The sequence below is a fragment of the Elephantulus edwardii genome, unplaced genomic scaffold (assembly GCF_000299155.1).
Source record: "Elephantulus edwardii isolate Elephantulus edwardi_28Jun2011 unplaced genomic scaffold, EleEdw1.0 scaffold00026, whole genome shotgun sequence".
Taxonomy (NCBI): Eukaryota; Metazoa; Chordata; class Mammalia; order Macroscelidea; family Macroscelididae; genus Elephantulus; species Elephantulus edwardii.
The window spans coordinates 4,044,807-4,062,289 of NW_006399776.1; the positions used below are offsets into that span (position 1 = coordinate 4,044,807).

General features: G+C 41.2%; 1 protein-coding gene across 1 annotated transcript in view; it reads right to left on the reverse strand.

Annotated features, from left to right (window-relative positions):
* STARD9 (StAR-related lipid transfer (START) domain containing 9) overlaps nucleotides 1–17,483 on the reverse strand; it is a 124,101-nt gene that overhangs the window by 27,768 nt on the left and 78,850 nt on the right. Inside the window, exons 14-20 of the mRNA XM_006883214.1 lie at nucleotides 13,195–13,272; nucleotides 12,690–12,761; nucleotides 10,589–10,768; nucleotides 6,237–6,288; nucleotides 5,553–5,690; nucleotides 4,153–4,235; nucleotides 3,937–4,040 (exon numbers count right to left, since the gene is read on the reverse strand). Of these exons, the coding sequence (XP_006883276.1) occupies nucleotides 3,937–4,040; nucleotides 4,153–4,235; nucleotides 5,553–5,690; nucleotides 6,237–6,288; nucleotides 10,589–10,768; nucleotides 12,690–12,761; nucleotides 13,195–13,272 (707 nt within the window). The remainder of the gene's footprint in view (nucleotides 1–3,936; nucleotides 4,041–4,152; nucleotides 4,236–5,552; nucleotides 5,691–6,236; nucleotides 6,289–10,588; nucleotides 10,769–12,689; nucleotides 12,762–13,194; nucleotides 13,273–17,483) is intronic.

Here is a 17,483-nt window from a genome sequence, read left to right on the forward strand (position 1 = left end):
AACAGATGATGCCCTGGACGTGCTCACCAAGTTGTGTCAAGAAATCTGGAGAACAACCACTTGGCCAACTGACTGGAAGAGATCTATATTAATTCCCATTCCAAAGAAGGGTGACCCAACAGAGTGTGGAAACTATAGAACAATATCATTGATTTCACATGGAAGCAAGATTCTGCTGAAGATTATTAAAAAATGACTGGAACAGCACATCAGCAAAGAACTGTCAGAAGTCCAGGCTGGATTTAGAAGGGACTGTGGTACTAGGGATATTGTACCTAATGTTAGATGGATCTTGCCAGAAAGCAGGGAGTACCAGAGGAATGTCTATCTGTGCTTCATTGATTATGCAAAGGCATTTGACTGCGTGGATCATAACAAACTGTGGCTGACTCTGAGAAGAATGGGAATACAAGAATACTTGATCGTGTTAATGTGAAACCTATACTTGGACCAAGAGGCAGTCATCAGAACAGAGCAAGGAAACACTACATGGTTCAAAATTGGGAAGGGCGTACACCAGGGATGTGTCCTGTCTCCATACCTTTTCAACCTGTACACAGAACAGATCATCCGGGAGGCTGGGCTCTATAAGAAGAAATGCGGCATCAGGATTGGTGGAAGATCTATCAACAATCTGTATTATGCAGATGATACAACCCTGCTTGCGGAAACTGAGGAGGACCCGAAGCCTTGGCTGCAGAGGGTCAAGGACTGCAGCCCCCAATATGGATTGAGGCTCAATGTCAAGAAGACAAAGATTCTCACCACTGGGCCAATTGGCAGCATCAGGATGGATGGTGAAGAGATTGAGATTGTTCACAGCTTTAGTCTGCTTGGCTCCACAATCAACACTCTTGGCACCAGAAGCCAGGAAATTAAAAGATGTATTGTGATGGGAAAGTCTGCAGTTAAGGACCTCTCTAAAGTACTGAAGAGCAATGGTGTCTCTCTGGAGACTAAAGTGTGTCTGATACAGGCCATGGTCTTTGCAATCACTTGTTATGCATCAGAGAGTTAGACATTGACTAGGGAGGATAGAAGGAGAATTGATGCCTTTGAGCTTTGGTGTTGGAGAAGAGTATTGAATGTACCATGGACTGCTAAGAAAACAAACAGATTCATCCTGGGGAGGGTTAAACTGGGCTGCTCCTTGGAGGCAAGGATTCTGAGGCTTCATCTGACATACTTTGGCCATGTTGTAAGGAGAGACCAATTCTTGGAGAAGGAACATCATGATTGGGAGGGTGGAGGGCAGGCGCAGGAGGGGAAGGCCCTCTAGGAGGTGGACTGATCGGGATGGGTATGTCAGAGACAGTGCGATTGGCACAGGACAGAGTTTAGGGCTGTTATATATAGGGTCGCTATGAGTCGCAAGTGACTCGACGGCACATAACAACAACAACAACTTAACCAGTTGCCTTCCTCAGTCCTTTTGTCCAATCACAGACTTGAGCTTCAAGTACACTACCTTCACCAGGTGCTGGCTATGCTAACTGGGCAGGATCATGACAGCCCACAGCCTCCTGGAGCTGGTGCTGCAGAGCAGAAGCAGCTTGTAGAGAGGCTTTCATTCTGAACTCCCCATCTGAATGAAAGGGCATATTCTTGGTGTTTCTGAAAAGTCACATCAGTGCTCATGAAGATAGAGCCCAAGAAGCAGCAGCAGAGGCAGAAGACTTGTGTTCTCTGAGGTGGATGGGTCTTCTTGTGCTTAGGAGAAAGGGAGGCAGCCTTCCTAGGAAGTGCCTCACAACAGCCTCTTAGCAAAGGGAGCTCCTGGTATGCAGGCACAAAGCCCATGTTCACCAATTTGTTCACTAGTGAACACTAGTCTGTTCATTAATCTATTCACTAGGACAGTGAGGAGACACATGGTAACATTCTTATTTTGGAAATGAGGAAACAGGCTCAGAGATTTAGCAACTTGCTAGGGTGACATAGCTTTAAGGGATAGAGCGAGGATGTGACCAGCTTTGTCCCATTCAAATGCCTCTCTCCTATGTCAACTGCTCTTTTGATTGGCAGTGTTATTCTTGGTAAAGTTCGAAGCTCTTGGAAAAGGAGATACTCAATGCCCCTTCCCAGTAAAGATTTTACTTCAAGTAAGGTCTCTTTTCATAGAAGGAGGGTCTTGGCTTATTTTTTTTTAATTCATTGTTGCACATTTTCTCCCCTTATCCCCCAGCTCACCCAATGATGCAGCCCTTCTCTAGACTGTTGTCATATGTATAATGCCTAACCATACATTCCTTTTGGACAGTTCTCATCTCTTCTAATGCAGTGTTCTATCCACTCTAATACATTATCTATTCACTCTTTACCAATTCTCTCCCCCACTCCTCCCTCCCACCATGTCTGTCCTATTTTATAACAGTGATGTTGTGCAATATTTATCCTTTTGTGAATGAGATATTTCACTCAACATAATATCTTCCAGTCTGACCCATGTTGTATTATGTTTTACAAGCTCATTGTTTTATTACAATGCTGCACAATGTACTATAGTTTTTCTATCCATTCATTTGTTGTTGGGCACTTAGGTTGCTTCCATCTCTTTGTTATTGTGAATAATGCAGCATTAAACGTGAGTGTGCATACATCTATTTGAGCCTCAGCTCTGGTTTCTTTAGGGTATATTCCCAGGTGTGGAACTGCTGGGTCAAATGGTACTTCTATTTCCAACTTTTTGAGAAAGGACCAGACTGCCTTCCATAGTAACTGTACCATTTTATAGTCCCACCAACAGTGAATAAGAGTTCCAATCTCTCCACAACCTCACCAGCATTTATTGTTTGCTTCCCTGTTGAACTTTGTCATAGTTGCTGGCGGGAGATAATACCTCACAGTTGATTTAATAAGGAGGGCCTTTCTTACGAGACAAGAACTCCAGACTTAGTCTTGAATTCCTCTTGTCTTTGACGTTCTCCACTCTAAGACACTGTAGTCCCTCAGATGACTCTAAAGTCATCTTCCTTTAAGTCATTCTTTATATTGTCCATGAGCACGCGGCAGTCCTCAGGTGAGGACCTGCTCTGTGTGTCAGGGGCTTTACCTCCCTGCCTTCAACAACCTTCAACACCAAGGTCAGACTCAAAATTGTCTTTAGCATCATCAGTGCTGCTGGCCTGAGGAAGGAGAGGCTAGATCTTTCTTAAGGAAATGAGACATCTTAGGCCTTAATAACTCTTCCCAGAATTCTGTATTTGAGAGGCTGGGCACCAGTGATCTCACAGATACTGACCACTCTCTGCTGACATCTTCTATAGACCAGAAGCCACTGTGGTCTGAGAAGAGGATACCACTGTTTTTAGTATCTGAGAAGCTTCTAGATATGAGAAAGGTTTTCTATGTAGACATGGATAAAGCAGAACTATGTAAATTTGTTACCACAAATGACATACAGTTTTGATTAACAGCTTCAGTCACAATTCATATTGTACCTGGAGTCGCTGTCCCTCATAGATATTGTTCTATATCCTCAGTTATGAGAAAAAAGGATTTCTAGTCATATGTTATCTTAAATTAAAAATTTAGAGGCAGTTATAATCCTGGAGGTTATGTGACACATACACAGGCGGGCCAGAATTTAGAAGTTCAGGGAGGTAAATTCAGATGCAATATCCAGTATCTCTAGCAACACACATAAATCTTGTTGATAGAGAAAAGTGAGCACAGAGAATATAACATAATATAATGCTTAATGATCAAAGTGGCAATACTTTTTTTCAAAACCAATGAGTACAAATCACATGAGGGCCAAGACCACCTTTCTGTTGCATACAACCGACAGCTAACTTAGCATCTTCCAATTTCTTATCCAAGTCCATTTAGGCCAAGCCTCACTCAGATATTGCCTGCTGATCATCTCTCCCTTTTATTTTGCATAGACTAAGTAAACCTAGTAGGCTCTACAGCAATACAAGCAGTTGTTCCCACCTTTCCTCCCAAAGTAAAGGGTGGAGACCCAATCGAGAGGCAGTGATGTATCCATCCAAGTCCAGCCACTCCAAGGACCCAATGCCACCAATAGCCTCTCCAGCCTGGAAACAAGGAAACAGTGGGAGGTCACCATCACTTTGACAGACACAAACCTCAAACTTCCTCAAAGAAGGAGAAATAGTGAGGCTACTCCTAACAAACAGCCCTGATCACCTGTCTCCGCCGCCGCAGTGCTGCAGCCTCTGCTGGGTGGTTAAATCGGAACTTGTGTGCTTTCCCCAGAGTTATGACAGCTCCTGCGGCACAGAGAAAAATGAGCCATGTTGTGAAGATGTACTACACCCAGGATGCTGTGTGCAAGGCAAAGTTCTGCCTTCAACTGATGGGTGAGTTCACTGAGCCAATAAAATAGATATTAATTTGATAAAAGTAATTTCTCCCAGAATAGATGAAATATACAAAGAAAAGGGCTTGCTCTCCAGAGCAAAGCAAAGCAAGAGGAGTTCCAGATAAGGTGGTCAGGGGGAAAGCTCTGTTGAAAATGGACAATCTAAGCTCAGGCTCAAAGGACAGAATCTGAATAAATTAATCACAGTAGTAATAGTGACATTGTTGTTTACTTTCTAGTCAGAATCGATCCATAGCTGACCCTCCAGTGGGTTTACAGAGGCAGTAAACTGCACAGCACAGAAGAGGAAAACTCCAGATGACACAGACTGACATGGTAACTGGGGCAACGGGATTAGGTGTACTGGAGTCAGTGAGACTGGCTCAGGATAGGGTGGGATTCAGAGCTGTTGTACATAAGGTCACTATGAGTCGTGGGTGACTCAATGGCACGTTAACAGCAACAACAAACCTCACAGGAGGTGGCTGTCCAATCTTCTCCCACAATAATCACAGACACCAAGCACACTTTAGTTATTTTTTTTTAAATTTAGGTTGTTTATTTTTCATTTCAATGAACATCTACAGAGATTTTGGAATTCCATTCATTCATTGTTGCACCCTTCTCCCCGCACAAACCCCTCCCCCCTCCCCCCCTTTTGCTCCTCTCCTTGAAAAGCAAAAGCAAAACTCCCTCATTGGTACACAATCCCCCCCGCACCTCCCCAAACCCCACCCCCAAATATAATCCACCCTGCAACCCTCATTGCATACTCCTACGATAAAAATAATGCCCTAAAATATAATACTTTTAGACTATTCTCTCCCCCATAGACTTCAATGCCGTAAACATATTCCATCCAGTTTTTCTCCAAGCACGCTTTTAAGAACATTACATAGATTGGCTCATTCAAATTTATAACAGTCCTACTTAACAGTCCCATTTTTAGATGAGGAAGTTGATAATCTGAGACTCTCTCAAGGGCACAGAGCCAACACATACAGACACATATTTCAGAGAATCAGTATCTACTCGGGGACTCAGGGACTGGGGCTCTTCTGTTTGTGAGAAAGGATCCCTGTAACAAATCTTCAGATCTGTAGTTGCAGAGGCTGGATGATGCCTCTTTAAAGCCTGCTTTACTGAGATCTCTGGGTCCAGCCCCTGAGAAGGAACCTGGTCCATCAGTCACCCCGGGGACACACAAGGCTGTAGAAAAGCCTACCTTGGGTCAGACGACAGGAAGTGGTGACCTCTCGGCCATTCACTGTGCAGCGAGCTCCCTGGCTGGGCCGCAGAATGACTACACCACAGGCACAGGTGATGGTGCAGTGGTCTCTTTGGATCCACTGGCCCTGCAGGACTACAGAAAAAGCAGTGATCAAATGGATCCGAGATCTTCCAGGGAAACACTGCCTCCATTCTTTTAGTGGGACCAGAATTCACTTCTGGAAGATCTCACATCATGTCAGGAACTAAAGAGCCACCTATTCCTCTGACATCTGAACCTCTACAACTATGACAGTCTATTCTTACCATGTCCTAGGCTCAAGACTTAGTAACAGCAAGAAAACCAATCTAGTTGCTATGCAAATAGATCCTGACTCATGGAGTCTCGGTACATGTCAGAGCAGAACCGTGATCCATAGTGTCTGCAATGGCTGACTTCTCAGGACTAGATCACCAGCCTTGTCTTCCGAGGTGCCTCTGGGTGGACCACAATCTCTAAACTTTTGGGTAGAAGCCCAACATTTTAACCTTTTGTACTATCCAGGGAAGCAGAACCTTAACACTTCAAAGATCCCCTTGCTCTCAGAACATGATCATAATCCCCTGAAGAAATACGCCAGGCACAAAAAGCTGCCAATGGTTAGACCAGACACCAAGCACCAGGTGTTTTGTCACTTACCGATATCCTGTTCCTGGTCTGAATCAATCCTTCCTATTTTTGTTGTCCCTTCCTAAAAAGAAAACAAAAATTCATTTTAATAAAAGTAAAAAGTAACAAAAGTCTTACCCCTGAAGAAAAAAAAAATTTAAGTCCACATGTTTGAGTATTATCAGTTTTCCTCCTCAGCTTCTCTGAAGCCCACTTCTCAATAATGGTACAGGCTACTCTGATCCCTTTGCCAATTCACCCTATAGCCCACAAAACTCCTGGGAAGCTGGAGGGGATGGGGAGAATCCCATGTGACAAAGCAGCATAAGCTACTTGCAAAGTTCAATAAATACTGGTAAACTCCTTTCTGGTTTATAGCCCAAAGTTATTATCTAGTCTGTGAAGCTGGGTATACACACATAGCTCTGCCTCAGGGACTGAGGTGAGTATGGTCCAAGCTTGGTCCCCTCAGAGTCTAATAAGCATTTGATGAAGATGTATGGAAGTGCAGGATCATTACCTTCTCGGTCCTCAGATGAACTTTAACAGACACTAGATTTGAAGAAGGGTAAAGCACACACAGGAGAAAAGACAGCATCTAGATTTAAGAAGGACTGGAAGAGAGTATAAGGAAGGGAAGAGAGGAGGGAAAATTGGAATTAGTATGAATGAGTCAGCAGGTTAGCAGAAGACAAGCACTTGGACTGCGGGCAATCTGCACAAGATCTAACAGAAGTCTTTTTGGAAGGAGAAGAGAAACACAAAAGAGATACTGAAATGTAGATAAACACTAAATAACCATTTATAATTTTCTAGTCACTAATAGCTCAAAATGCAAGTATTATTATATCCTTTTTACGTACAGTGACTCTGATGCCCACAGGGCATATGTTGTCCAAGGAACCCACTTATTAAACAGGAGATTGTTATTAGAATTCAGGGGCCTATGAGTCTGAAGCTTATGCCTTTCCCATGTCATCACTCCTCCAAGTGGCAACAGAATTCCTACTGGGCTTCACCCTCAGCAGCCAGAGCAGGGGACTTCCTAAAACTAATGAAAAGGAAAACTTCTGAAAGGAATTAATGAGTTTCTGACATTCCTTGCCCTGTACCCCTGCCCTGGAGATGCAGTCAGTCATGCTGTCCTGTTCAGCCACTGAGAAGTATATAAATCAAAAGGTGCCAGAAACACCATAAAACAAAATCAGAGGATGGCTAAAATGGACGAGGTAAAGCTCTTCATTTAATTTCAGGGACAATCCCTGATGGTATTCTCCCTAAAAGATAAAGGAATAAACTTATTTTCAAGTGAGAACCTACTCATAGCTGACCTTCGACAACAGCCACCACCACCTTCTGGTTGATAGTGTAACCCCTTTCCCACTAGGTCACCATAGTTCCCTCAGTCATAGCAAGTACAACCTGTAGATTTGCTGAACAGAAACTACCAAAAACCCCCCAAAAAACTAAAAAGTGGTAGCATCCCAGAAAAGAGGCTGAGTGATATCCTTTACTTGCTGCTCTGATTTTTATGTTGTTGTTAAGTGCTGTCAAGTCGTGGATGACTCATAGTGACCCTATGAATGAAAGACCTGAAGATTTGTATAACTTTCATCATTTCTCCACGTTCAGAGTTTCCAGAGGCAAGCTATTTTGGAAGTAGATGCCACTCCTGCTTCCAAGTTTGTCTTAACGGGGAGATTTTTATGCAGAAGGAAGAATTTACAGTGGCACAAAGGAAATAATAAAATATTGGTAATCTGTGCTCCACTCATACCTCCCTGCTGTTTCCTTCTTACTATCCCACTGCTTCCCAAGGTGACCCAAAAGAAAACAGTTTCCAAGGTATTGCCAGGGACTAGTTCTAAGTTTGCAACCAGGTTAGCAAAGTAAATGAAGTACAGAGATTAATGTGCCATATTATTATACTATTACTTAAACCAGATACAAAACAAATATAGAAGAGGGAAGAGGATGAGTATGGGTAAACAAAACGCAGAAATGCCAGCACTGGTACTAGACTGAACTTCATCTCTAGGCCTGCTGGAATTGCACCAAGGAGCATATGCTCCCCTCCACGTGTAGTGGCTCAGCAGTGAGATGCAATGATACTATCCGCAGAGGAAATCCTCCCTCACTCTTCCCTATCGCTCTCATTTGTCCTTTAATTTCCTGCTAATACTACTCTACGGAGCTCTAGGGGTAAGAAACTGCTGCAATCTTAAAGGCACATAGTTCAAACCCATCAGTTACTCCATAGGAAAAGGATGGCAGTCTCTGGCTGTGCGATTAACTGCCTCCAAAACCTTGCTGGAGGATCAGTTATGGGTTGGCTCTGATTCAACAGCACACAACAGCTACTCTAGGGAGCTCTGGTGGCCTCATGTAAGATGCTGCAATGCAATCCAAAAGGCACACAGTTTGAGTCCATCAGCTACTCAGTGTAAGAAAAATGGGCACTCTCCTCCCATGTGATTTAATTTCCTCTAAAAATCTGCTGGTGGGTCAGCTACAGGTTGGTCCCGACTTGATACACACCACCAACTACTACTATCTAGTGGCCTAGTGGTAAGAAGCTATGCTGCAATCCTGAAAGAACCTGTTTGAATATATCTGAGGCTCTGCAGGAGAAGAATGAGCAATTTCCCCCACCCCCACCCCCTCACCCCCGTGATTAACTGTTCCTGAAAACCATCGGAGGGTCAGAAATGGGTCAGTTTGGTGAGTGCTGGTGGCCTAGTGTCACGAAGCTGCACTGCAACCCCAGAGGAGAGCAGTTCAAATATACCAGATGCTCTGCTGGAGGAGGGACAATCTCCTCCTGTACCAGTCAGATATGATTTGACAATACACACACACAAAACAATAAAATAAATGAAATTAAAATTAAAAAAAGAAATGAGTCAGTCTGACTCAATGGCACACAACAGTAAGAACTACTCTAGGTTCTACTATTAATTTCTAGTGTCATCTGCTAACTCCATCTCGAATCAATGTATCATATCAATTCTATTCAAATATTGACCATTTTAATCCATATGGTCCCTCTCTGTGGTTCTGGTTAATAGGAAGATATTTCTGGTGTTTAGTTAAGGTACAGTTTAGGGCCACTTCTGTCTAAAGACTTCACACCTAGGTAACTTATACTCCTGGCGTCAGAAAATAAGCTATGTCAGCTTTTATCTAAGGCTGTCTCTGACAACTTCCTTGAGAGCTTCTCCTAAAAACACAGCCCTACTAAATCTGATGAGCTTTGCTAACACACACCTCATTCCCCATATGCATTAGAAGCCTAATTTCTCCAGGGAAAACAGCAACATTACAAACTTTTTTTCCCCTTTTAAATGTCAGCTGGAGATGAAAACAAGAATAAAGATTGGATGTTCAGTTTTTTCTTATCAAACTTTTGTACATTTTATCTTACTCCCCTTTTGTTTTAATCTAGTGACTGAGAAGTGAGAGGTGCACTTTGATTGGTTTAGGGCATCCAATGAAGGGGAGAAGAACTCAAGAAAACATGTTCAGATCTTTTGAATTTCCCTTCTAGGCTCCAAAAACCATCTTTTGGTAGCCTGTATTTTGAACTCAAGAACATTTCAAAGTTTGGATTTCACACTGCATGTCTCTTCTTTTGTCCCTCAGGAAGTCATAAAAAGAATAAAGGAGGAAAAGTTCTTATTTTAAAATGAAGACATTAAGGCACAGTATATTACAGTAAGAGCCACAGGAGCCACAAATGCAAACTAAACGTATGTTCTGATTTCCAGTAATCTGCTCTATTCATACAAGCAAAACTTGCAACTGATCGTCCTGACAAGATTTTTTACAGCAAACATGAAGGGAGCTCAGTGGCATCTGTTTGAATTCACATAAATATGACTGCTGCCACTGCCATTTCCTTGACCTGTAGAGCCAGGAGATCAGTAAGAAAGGGGCCTAGTGGCAAGAAGCTGTGCAGCAATCCCAAAGGTACATGGTTCAAACCCACAAGCTGCTCTGCAGAAGGACAGGCAATCTTCTCCCGTGTGACTAACTGCCTCTAAAAAACCCACTGGAGGGCCAACTATGGGCTGGATCCGATTCGATGACAAGAAAGGGACAAGGGGGGCAGAAAAGGGGGAAGAGGGAAAAAAATCACTGGGAAAGCAGAAGTTGCTGAGTTGAGAAGGGTAAATGATTGGGAAATGTTCAATGAGGACTTGAAAAGACAGAGTGCTAACAGGCATAGAGCAATGGTAATTAATTACATAAACTATAATGTCTATGAATGATTGCATAAAACACAAAGAACATGTGCAAAACATGATGTATATGAATGACTATATGCAAGCCAATAAAAAATTGGAAAAATAAGGGAGGGGGTAGTTCATCAGCCTCCTCACCTTCAGGTGATAGAGCACAACACTTGTGCTGAGCACATCATCCTCCAAGGCCATCAGGTGTGGCAGGCTTGAGTCAATGACCAGCCCTGCCCTCCTCCTGTTGATGTCCACACTGTAGTTCTCCATCAAGGCCTTCCAGTCACTCCACTTCTGCATCCAGTCCTTAGTCAGCTGGTCAATCTACAGACACACAGAAGGTGATCCCAGACACTTAGTGTGGGTAAGACACTCAAGGCTAAAAGCCACCTTGGCCTGATATTCTCACAGCTTTAATTTTCATGTTCCTTACTGTAACTGCTATCAAAACCCTAAAGAGACCCTTATGCCTTTTTCAGTTGTAAACCAAACAGGACTCAAATGTCAATTGACTCTCTAAGTTTTATTCAATAAGCAAAAGTTAATTTCACAAGGTTTCTGTAATAACAGTGCATTATTTTTACAATCAGAAAAAAATCCATGGTATTCTTAAAAATAATTTTTATTCAGGTGTTAAAGGTATAAATAATTATGTTTATTACATTAAAATTGAGTCTAATAAAAAATTCTTTTTTTAGGACAATTTTTTTTTATTTTAATGAAAGTTTAGAGAGACTTTGGATTTCCATTTACTCATTGTTGCATACTTTCCTACCTGCCCACTCTTCCCCTCCAGCTGGCTTTTTTCTTTGAAAAGTAAAAAAAAAATTATTTCATTGTTATACAATTCCTCCCACCCCCAGTACACTCCACTATGTAGCTTTCATTCTGGAATCTTGTCATGACAATAATACCTAATCACATATTCCTCCTAAACAGTTCTCTCCCTCATCTGTTTCAATGCAGTATACATTATTTATCCCCTCTTAGTTTCCCCCCAACCCTGATGTCAGTCTCGTTTTACAACAGTGGCACTATGCAGTATTTGTCCTTTTGTGATGGAGATATTTCACTCAGCATAATGTCCTCCAAGGTCACCCATTTTGTATAATATTTCATGGGTTCTTTGTTTTTCAATGCAGCATAATATTCCATTGTGTGAATAAACCAAAGCTTCTCTATCCATTCATTTGTTGATGGGCACTTGGGTTGTTTCCAACTCTTTGCTATTGTGAACAAAGCCACAATAAACATGGGTGTGCATATATCTGCTTGGGTGGCCGTTATGATTTCTTTAGGGTATATTCCCAGTAGTTGAATTGCTGGGTCAAATGGTATCTCTATTTACAACATTTTGAGAAAGCGCCATACCACCTTCCGTAGTGGTTGCACCATTTTACACTCCCACCAACAGTGAGTAAGGGTTCCAGTTTCTCCACAACCTCGGCAGCAGTTGTTGCTTGTTGTTCTATTTTGCTATCCTTACTGGGGGTCAGATGATATCTCATAGTTATTTTGAAAAAAATTATTTTTAAAACTTGAGATATTAGTGAAAATCTAGGTTTATTATCTTCCTTCCTCCATTCCGAATCTGTGTCATCCATAGCTTGGGATTCTTTTAGGATTTAATATTTCTTCCCAAAGATATAGCATCTTGAGTTGTAAAATGTTTTTAATATGGCTCAAAGACCTACAAAGCATTAAGAGAACTCTCCTTGGGTAAAACTAACACTACATGGAGTTGGTTTTGAAGACAATGTAATAAAATAATGATGACAACAATACAATATTAGGTGTTTTCTGAGGATCAAGAACAAATTTTTAAAAAATAAATATGCCAAAGCTTAGAGTTATTAAGGGAGCTCTGGTGGCTTAGCAGTAAGGAATTGCATTGCCAACCATAGGTACATGGTTCAAATCTATCAGCTGCTCTGCAGGAGAAAGATAGGCAATTTCCTCTTGTGTAATTTATCACCTCTGAAATCCCACAGATTAGTTTACTAACTGAAATAATTTTCCTGTCCCTGTCACTATCCAAACCAATGAAAGCACAAAGCAGAAATCAAACACCAAACCCTAATACAAGCACATTCTCACTCAAAGCTCAGTGAAGACAGAAACTGTCCATAAACTAAACATATACTTTCTACCCTGAGGCAGGACAGCCAGCCTTAGGAATAATGGAGAAAGAGCAGACTTTCTCCCAGGGTGATGGAAAGAACAACTGATCCCACCTAACACCCACCTTCATCTCATTTTGGACAACCAGCTCCGTCATATTGTCATCTTTTTCATCCTTCAATGCATTGAAGTTCCTCTGCACAAAGAAAAGAGGGAGAGAGAAATGTTTTGCTATTTTACTGGTCTGCCAATCAGATGAATACTGCCTTTATTCTTGCAAGAGAAGATAAAGGTGTTTATTATTAAAATCTGAAAGAAATAGGAATCCTATAGATTTAGACCATTATTGGTACAATGTAGGAGCATTCAAAGAAATGCTTTTGGAGGACTCTCATTTGCTATCTACCCATATATAAAGGACAGTCAATTAAAAAAATGCTGTCTGGACAACAGAGATGTTCTAGGGAAAGAATGTCTATCAATCCAGAACTACAGAGTAAGCCCCCGTCTGTGGTCCTGTCTCTGCTCCACTGTCACTCAAACGCAGCAGGACTCAGATTCTAAGCAGAGGACAGACCTCTAAATTAGCCCTTCTGGTACACAGGAAGGAGTTCTGACTGCCTACACACCAGTTCAAAGCTCAACAGCATGGCTTTCAATCTTTCAATCTCTTCTCGGAGTTCTCTGATCAGCTTTACATTTGCATCCTGAAAACAGAGAAAGTAGTCATTACTGATTGAAAATAGGTTCCCAGATCTATCCCATCTAGTTTTATTTATATATAATCACCTGGGAAGAAGTGGATTGCTACAGCAGTAATTCTCAAAGGGTGGTCCTAGGACCAACTGCACCAATTTCATCAAAGAATTTGTTAGAAATGCAAAATCTATGTCCTTTCTTAGACCTACTAACTAAAAAATTGAGAAAAGTAAGACTCAGACATCTATGTTTAAATTTCAGGTGAGTATGGTAACACACTAGAGTTTAAATCACTGCCCTAGAATAGGAGGCCATGCAGGGAATACAAATACCAGGGGAAATCTGTTGTCTTTTTAGGTGCCGTCAAGTCTACTATGACTCACAGTGACCCTGTGAATGACTGATCTGAGCCCTGTCCTGTCCTGCACCCTCCCTACGGTCTCTGTCATGCTCAGTCTCATGGTGGTAGTCGCTGTGTCAATCATCTTGGGGAAGGTCTCTCTTTCACAGACCCTCTTCCCAGCATGGTGTTACTTTCCAAGGACTGGTTCCTCCTGACCACATGCCCAAAGCAAGTAAGATGAAACTTGCCCATCCTTGATTTTAAGGAGCAGTCTGGTTTTATCTCCTTGAAGACAGGTTTGTCTGTTCTTTTGGTAGTTCATGGTATATTCAGTATTCTTCATCAACATCATGATTCATAGGCATCAGTTCTGTCATCCTAATTCATTGTTCAACTTTGAGATGTTTCAGAAGCAACTGAAAATGCCATGGCTTGGATCAGGCAGACCTTAGCCTCTAAACTGATACTGTTGCTCTATAGCACTTCAGCAAGGTCCCTAACAGTAAATTTCCCCAATGCAACACATCTTTTGATTTCTTAACTGTTGTTACCATGAGTATTGACTGTAGATCTAAATAAAATGAAACATACTACAACTTCAATCTTTTCTCCATCTAAAAATGATGTCACCTATTTATCTACTTAGGGAGCTCTTGTAGCTTAGTGGCAAGAATCTGCACTGCAATCCTGAAGGCATCCAGTTTGAGGCCACCAACTGCTCAACAGGAGAAGGACAAGCAATCTCCTTCCATGTGATTTAAGAGCCTCAGAAAACCCATCGGAGGGTCAGCTATGGGTGGGTTCCAGCTCTACAGTACACCACCACCACCATTTGTCTAGTGGTGAGGATTTTTGTTGTGTTAATTTTGAGATGCAAACCATATTGAAGGCTGTAATCTTTAATCTTCTGCAACAAGTGCTTCAAGTCTTCTTCACTTTTTCAAGCAAAGCAGTGTTACCGGCAGAGTACAGGTTGTTAATGAATCTTCAATCCTGATGCTGCAGCATTCTTTTTTTTTAGATTTTATTTTAATAATTTTAATGAACATTTACAGATATTTTAGATTTCCATACATTCATTGTTGCACTTTTCTCCCTGCCCAGCCCTTCCCCACCCCAGTTCACTCCTCTCTTTGAAAAGAAAAAGAAAAATTCTTTCTTTGCTATACAATCCCCTCGTACTCCTCCCACCCCCCAAGTACACTCCACTATGCAACCTTAATTGTGGACTCTTGTGATAACTATAATACTCTATCATATACCGCTTTTAAATTATTCTCTCCCTCATCTGTTTCAAGCAGCATTCTTTTTGATATATTTCAGCTCTTAAATAATTTATTCAACATGTAGATTGAATAGGTATAGAAAAAGAATTCAACCCCAAGATTCATCTTTTCTGATTTTAAACCATTATTGTATTCACTTGTTCTATTTGGACAACTGCTTCCTGGTTCCATAAGAGCATAGCTGTGTTCCAGAATTGCCACTTTTCAACATTAGCCATAATTTTTTATGACTCACACAGTCAAATGCCTTTGCATAACCAGTAAAACACAAGTAAACCTCTTTCTGATATTCTCTACTTTCAGCTAAGATCCACCTGACATCAGTAATGATATCCCTTGTGCCATGACCTCTTCTGAATGCAGCCTGAACGTCTTGGGAGTTCCTGTCAATGTATTGTTCCAGTCATTTTTTAATAATCTTCAGCAAGATTTTACTTGTACATGATATTAATGATATTGTTCAATACTTTACACATTCTATTGAGTACCTTTTTCCTGAATGCAAACAAAACAATTCTCTTCCAATCAGTTGACCAAGTATTTCCCTTCCATATTTGTTGGAAAAGACCAGTGGGCACATCCAGGGTTGCTTCTTGAAGCATCTCAATTGGTATTTCACCAATTCCTGAGGCCTTAAATAACATATGATCAAGCACAATTAATAGTGAAGGAAGAAGTCCAAGGTGTACTAAGGGCACTGATGGGCAAAAATTAGTGTTGTATATCAACTCAAAGCATATGTTGTTGTTGTTATGTGTTGTTGAGTCACATGCAACTCATAGCAACCCGATGTACAACAGCTCTGAACTCTGCCATATCCTGTGCCAGTCTGCCTCTGATACACCTAATCCCATCGCCCCAGTTATTGTGCCAATCCATCTCATCTGGGGTCTCCTATGTTATCCCTCCACCCTTCTTAGCATGATGTTCTTCTCCAAGGACTGGTCCCTCCTGACCACATGCCCAAAGTATGTGACACAAAGCTTCAAAATCCTTGCTTTCCAAGAGAAAGTTGGTTTCACTCTCTCCAAGACAGACTTATTTGTTCTCTTGGCTGTCCATGGTATATTTAATAGTCTTCTCCAGCACCACAGCTCAGTTTTTCTTCTATTATCCTTAGTCACTGTCCAGATCTCTGATGCATAGCATTTAACTGTGAATACCACCATTGCCTGGATTAGGTACACCTTAGTCTCTAGACTGATGTCATTGCTCCTCAGCACTCTGAAGAAGTCCCTGAGAAGTGACTTCCCCAGTGCAATTCCTGACTGCTGGTCTTAAGAGTGTTGATGGTGGTGCCAGGAAAGCTGTAACTATTAACAACCTCAATCCCTTCTCCATCTATCATGATCTGTCAATTGGCCTAGTGGTAAGAATCTTTTTTTTCATGAGGTTTAGCTTCAATCCATATTGAAGACTACAGTCCTGGACCTTCTGCAGCAAATGCTTCAGGTCCTCTTAGTTTTCACAGGCAAGGGTGTATCAACTGCATAATGCAGGTTGTTGGTAAGTTTTCCTACAATCCTGATGGCACATTTCTCCACATAAAGTCTAACCTCTTGAATGATCTATTTTGCATATAGACTGAAAAGGTATGGAGACAGTACATCCTTGATGTACTCCTTTCCTAATTTTGAGCCATGCAGTGTTTGTATGCTCTATTCTAAAGATTGTGTTCTGCTCCAGATACAGGTTTTGCATGAGCATAAGATGTGTTCTGGGATTCCCATTCCTTTCAAGGTTAGCACAGTTTCATGAGATCTACACAGTCAAATGCCTTTGTATAGTCAATGAAGCACAGAGAGACATTCTTCTGGTACTTTGCTTTCATCCAAGATTTATCTGACATTGGCAATAATGTCTCTAGAGCCACAGCCTCTTCTAAATCCAGCTTGTATTTCTGGTGGTTCTCTGTTAATGTACTGTTCCAGTCATTTTTTTATAATCTTCAGCAGGATTTTGCTTATATGTGATATTAGTAATACTGTGCGATAATTTCCACACTGTGTTAGATCATCTTTATTTAGGATAGATATAAAATGGGTATTTCTTCCAGTCAGTTGGCCAAGCAGTGGTCCTTCAGATTTCTTGGCAAAACCTGGGTCCAAGACCACATTTGTTTGTTAACTATGTAAACTGCTATACCATCAATTCCTGGCACCTTGTTTCTTGCCAATTACTTCAGAGCAGCTTAAACTTCCTTCTTCATATTTTTGCCAGTACTTTCAGTGCACCTTGGATCTCTTCCTTCAGTACTATTGGTACTTCATCATATACTACTACTAAAAATGACTCAGTGTCAACTAATTCTTTTTGGTACAGTGATTCTGTGTATTCCATCTTTTTTTGTTTCTTGTATCAATTCATTATTTTGCCTGTAAAATCCTTCCATTTTATAACTCAAGGCTTGAATTTGTTCTTCAGTTCTTTCAGATTAAGAGATGCTGATTTTCTAACTCCGGCTCTTTACACATTTCATTGCAATATGTTGCTTTGTCTTCTCAAGCTGTCTTTTAAAAAAATTTTATTTTATTAATTTTAATGAACATTTACAGAGTTTGGATTTCCATTCATTCATTGTTGCACTTTT